A 5,406-nucleotide genomic window follows, 5' to 3' on the forward strand; every position below is an offset into this window, starting at 1 on the left:
TTAAAAAATGGTAAGTGTCAGATTAGAAGTTTCTTACTTGTATTAAGCTTACCTAACTCAAATCTCTCAACTTTATTGATTAGCTGTTAAATTGACTGCCATTACTTACTGATGACATTAATTGTTGACATCTTATGGAAAATTTGTCACTTAACTTAAGATAAAATTAAGGTTTAAGAAAAATAGATCATTTACAAAACAGAGGATGTATGTAAATACTAAATAGTGTGCATAATCTATATGTAAATAGAAATATAACATATAATTATACAAATTATTAAGTAGTGAAAAGTTAACAAATATGATCCTTAATTTGGGTGTACATCAGTAAACCTACCAACAGCCTTTGCAAGATTAAGAACTAATCAGAAAACATCCACATATGAGAAATATATAGAGCTCAAATTGTATTGTTCAAAAGAGACACAAAACACAATAAAAAAAAAAAATTCACCCTCCTACCACACTTGTTGCTATTATTGAATGTCCCATGGCTAGCAAGTAGCAACGCTACAACGAACATACCCGACACACCGTGATTACGATGGCATCGTTCTCTTTCAATTTCTCTGTTCCTCAACACTGTGATTACGATGGTATTGATCTCTCAACTTGCTGATTGCTCTTGAATTGATTTCATAATAAACTTTCTAAATTTCCGAATAGCGTTAACAATATGTCCGCCATAGTTAGCAAGAGTGGCAACAAATTTGATTGAATGCTTCCTCGTGAGAAGAGAGGTAAGTAAGCAGAGTCCACAAACCAAGAGGGCTAACCAAAAACTTTTTTTAGCAGTAACCACAAACACACCCATTGTGAAAGTTAGCAGCGTGAGGTAGAATGACAGACGAAGCAGGATGATAGAGATGTCTAACACCTTTAGGGAGCCGTGAATTTTGCCAATACCCATCACCCAAAGGAGTAAGAATAGGCAAAGCATTGAGCAGCACATCGCTATTGTGTTGGCTACCACGAAAACTGTAAACGCCGGCTTCATAAGAAGAACTGGGAAACCATTATCACCATCGAACCCACCTGGCACTTGAAATGCAGCTGCAAATGTTATGGTTGCCAACAGGGCAGCTACCACTGAAAGAGCATTGGCCGATTCTTTCATTTCTGTCTTTCGGATACCATATGAGCTTCTTGCTAAGTACACTGCCTTTGGCATCTTCTTTTGAATTTTCTCTATTATCTGTGTATTCAACGGATGAACGAAACAAATATTCCATTATTATTGATATTATCTATCATAATTCCCCTGTTTTATTTTGTACAAGTTCTTTAAACATGCATTAATAAACAACAAATAGATTTAGCTGCAAAATTTAAATACTTCCTCCGGTTTTATTTAAATGCATCACTTTTGATATTGTAGTCTCTTAGGCAATTTTTGGAGTAGAGAGATAGAGAGAATTTATTAGCTAAAAGAGATAGTGATGTATCTAATAATCTAAATTGAAACTTCTATTTAGAAAAGTTAATGCCTTTTATTGAAACTTCCATTTATAGAAAGTGATGCATTTAATAAATAACGGAGAAAGTATGAACAACTTAACACTTTCTTCTTATCGGACATATTGGTAGTAAATTTATTCCATTTATTTTGTCCATTTATCTAACCTAATATAGTTCTTATAGTGCATGTCGAAGTATTGTGTTGCAGGTATAAAACGAAGGAATTGTATGTGAAATTAAAACCTTTATAGAATCATAAATCAATACAATTACTTACCTCATTTGGGACGTCATGTATTGCAAGTAAATCTGAAACGGTCTGGCCCTCTTTATTAACTAATCCAAGTTCTGCTTTGTCATCAGTTTCTAAACATCTTTGAGTCAACACAATTGCAGCTATAGAATTCCCCGTCTTTATGGCATAATGGAGGGGTGTGTTGCCCTCGTAATCTTGCACCAATCTCTGTGCATCTGCTTCTGCGATTTCGAACAATTGTTTCCCTGTCTTCTTAAAAGTTCCAGAAAAACTCTCATCAACGTCCTCACCTGTAAAACGCAACAGATGCAAGAAAGTTCTGCCGCTTGGATCTCGTAGGTACGCGGACTGAGGATGATGATTCAGGATAGCTCGTGCAACCACAAAACGACCTGAATTTGCTGCTCTCAGTAAGGGCGTCAAGCCTTCATCATCTCGTATATATGCTTCTCGATTGTTTGATTCACTTAATTTTTTCACAAAATTGTTTGCTTTCGTCACAAATGTGATGGCTTCTTCATCTGCATGGTATATACCTTTAGTTTATTCGGTTGATAGAATCTAAATTCAGTTATGAAAAACTCCAGTTAGGCTTTTGTTTGAGTTACGGTGTGTTTGGATAGAGAAATTGGAAAGAAAAGAAGGGGAGAGAGGTGAAGGGGAAGGAAGAGAAAGGGAGGGGAGGGAAGGAAGAGGATTTTTCCTTCCAAATCTCTCCATTGTTAAAGAGATTAATTTCTTTCAATTTAATCCCTTCATTTCTCTTTTCTCCAATTCCCTTCTTTCCATATTTGTCATTCAAATGAAAGATACTCCATTCCTCTATTTCTTTTCCCTTTATTTCCTTCTATTCAAACACACTTAAGGTTTTTATATTATCTCAAACAACTGTGACATGTCCATATATATAAAATTACAAACATTGTTATAAGATTTCCTAAGTTTTTTAATGCTACACTGTTATACACATGCATACTCCCTCCATCTCTTATCTACATGCATACTTTTCCTTTTGGGTTTTTTAAAACTACATGCCTATTTTTATGTAAATAATGCACTTTTTGACAATATTCCCTCTTTTTATGAGTTGTCATTGATTTTTATTTAATTTTTTATACTTTTAATATCATTTTCTAACACTTTATCTCTATCTCTTCAATAATTACCATCAATTCTTTCTCTCTATCTCTCTATAACAACCCCAAGTGCAGATTTATACTTCCCAATCATGAATTTTAAGGAATCTTTAAGTTCCTTAATTCTCGTGAAAAGTGAGAAATAGACATTTAAATAAGGCACGCAGGGAGAATTTGTTAAGATATAGTAGGTTTAGCCCTTTGTTAAGTCATGTTTATTTGTTAGTGAGTTTAATGTTTCATGAAGATATGGATTAGTAGCTATGTACTCCCTTGATCTCTAAAAGTTTGATCCTAACAAGAAATTTTCATAGATATTAAGAAAATTCAGTAAGAAGTAACAAAAGTACACTGAAAAGGTTTATAGGGGGATTGTAAAAAAGTAGAAAGAGAAAATAATAAAAATACATGAAAAAACAAAATCTACATCAAAGCTACTTTTGCACAAATATTGTTGTAAACTAGGTTATACCTCGTGCAAATGCACAGTTGTTGAATAATTATGATAATAATATAATTATATAAAAATTAATGAATCGATTCATCAGGTATTAAAGTGCATGAAATATATTAAAACAATTAAAACATGTGAGAGAAAATATTTATAGTTATAAGGTGCAAGTTGATATTTTAGGAAGTTTATATTAGATTTTATATATATAAAAAAGTCACAATCTAAATGCAATCTTTATTTTTATATAATAACGATTTTTTTTAGAAAGTAATTTTGGCGGGAATTTTTTTTAATAATATGTTGCCAAGTGTTTCTTCAGATTCTCTTTTAGTAGTATGTAATTGATAATCTAATCAATCTTTATTTTTATATAATAACGATTATTTTTAGAAAGTAATTTTGGCGGGAATTTATTTAATAATATGTTACCAAGCAAGTATTCCTTCAGATTCTCTTTTAGTAGTATGTAATTGATTGATGATTGGAGGTTTTATTTTTTTATTTTTTTTTATAATACAAATAAGATTAATTATTATAATACTTATATTGGCTGAAAGACTTACCAAGAGAGAAGCCATTCTTGGCAAAAGAATGGAGTGGAGTCTCTCCTAAGTCATTCACACGAGAAGCAGCCTCATTGTCACATTTAAGCAGATTGGATGCATCATCGAGGTTGTTTGTTTGTAAAGCCTCATGAATCGGAAAGTTTCCTTTGTAATTTTTCACAGCCCATGGGGGAACATGAAATGATTTTTGTCTTTCAGCTAAACCTTCTAGAAAACTCTTGGATGCATTTACTAGTAATTCCCCTGACTTACTGCCCTTGCATTTCACAGCAAGGTGAAGGGGCGTGTCTCCATTATTATCTGGTCGCATGCTAAGAATCGGGAAGTGTTTTACAGCAATCTGAACAAATTGCTTTGCATTTGCACTTCCATGTCTGAGAGCTATGTGAACAATATTATTTCCACCTGGAGTTTGACGGCAAAAGTATTCCTCATTATAAAGCTTTGGCTGCCCACTTTCCACATCGATCTCTTTATGAGCTTCAGCCATACCCTTTTCAAATACTTCAACACTTCCTTTTACAGCTGCTTTGTAGAGATCTTCATCCATCAATTTATTAATTGATTCCCTCTCTTTTACATTGCTTCTCTTTACCAATGGTAGCAGTTGCTTCTGCACACGTAGTTAATAAAATGCTTCAAGTAAATTCATAAACACAAAGATACATAATGAGGAGAGAGTTAAAGCATTACGCACCATGGTAGGCAAATGGGCTCGTGTTGAGAGTAGATCGAAAACTGTATGACCATCCTCGTTAACAATGTCTAATTCCTGTTTGTTTTTTGATTGGAGACACACTTCCATCAGAAATTTTGCTTTAGTATAATCGGCGTCAATAATTGCTAAATGCAAGGGTGTGTTCCCATCTTCATTTTGCACAATTCTAAGACCATCAACCTTAGAATACTTGAAGAAATCCTTCCAGATCGGTAATATATCTCTCAAATCATCAGCAAGGTCTACTACCAAATCTCTTAGGTGGTGCAGAATTGTTCGGCCTTTATCATCTCTTAGCTCAGCGGATGGAGGGGATTGTTGAACAAGAAGCCTAGCCATTCCGAGTCGGCCACTTTGTACTGCTCTTAAAATAGGAGTGAAGTCCTCATAATCAGGATTGTAAACTAGAGATTTCACCTGTTGAGAATGTTTCTCTAGAAAATCCTTTGCTACAACATTATACATTAATCAGTACTAGTTTCTTGGTCAACAATAGAATAAAAATAAATAATACTGTACTCCGTATTTAGTTGTTGAGCCATATGGTTTTAATAATGGCATACATGTTATGGGCCCAGTCCAATTAATGTAAAATGTATCTTGCTTTGGTCTATATACTTGGTCCATTTTTATTACATTTTACTAGCTTGAATTAAGTCTATTATAGGAATTTAAGTTGTGGCTTCTCCTAGAAGTTTATTGGGAAGACTTTTTTGGCTTTTCTTGGAAGCTTTAGATGGGATATCTTGTAGTAAAACAAGTGACCAAGTGAGCAGCAAGTAGCTGAGCATACACACACAAAAATAGAAAGAAGTTAG

General features: G+C 33.6%; 1 protein-coding gene across 1 annotated transcript; it reads right to left on the reverse strand.

Moving 5' to 3' along the window:
• Positions 1-607: 607 nt before the first annotated feature.
• Positions 608-5,053, reverse strand: LOC145604079 (protein ACCELERATED CELL DEATH 6-like). The gene is made up of 4 exons (XM_081660026.1): positions 4,568-5,053; positions 3,868-4,483; positions 1,736-2,235; positions 608-1,195 (listed from the first exon to the last, which is right to left on the reverse strand). Exons 1-4 carry the CDS (start codon positions 5,051-5,053, stop codon positions 608-610), a joined length of 2,190 nt encoding a protein of 729 aa, XP_081516152.1.
• Positions 5,054-5,406: the final 353 nt, after the last annotated feature.

The sequence above is a fragment of the Chenopodium album genome, chromosome 22 (genome assembly GCF_948465745.1).
Source record: "Chenopodium album chromosome 22, dcCheAlbu1.1, whole genome shotgun sequence".
Lineage (NCBI taxonomy): Eukaryota > Viridiplantae > Streptophyta > Magnoliopsida > Caryophyllales > Amaranthaceae > Chenopodium > Chenopodium album.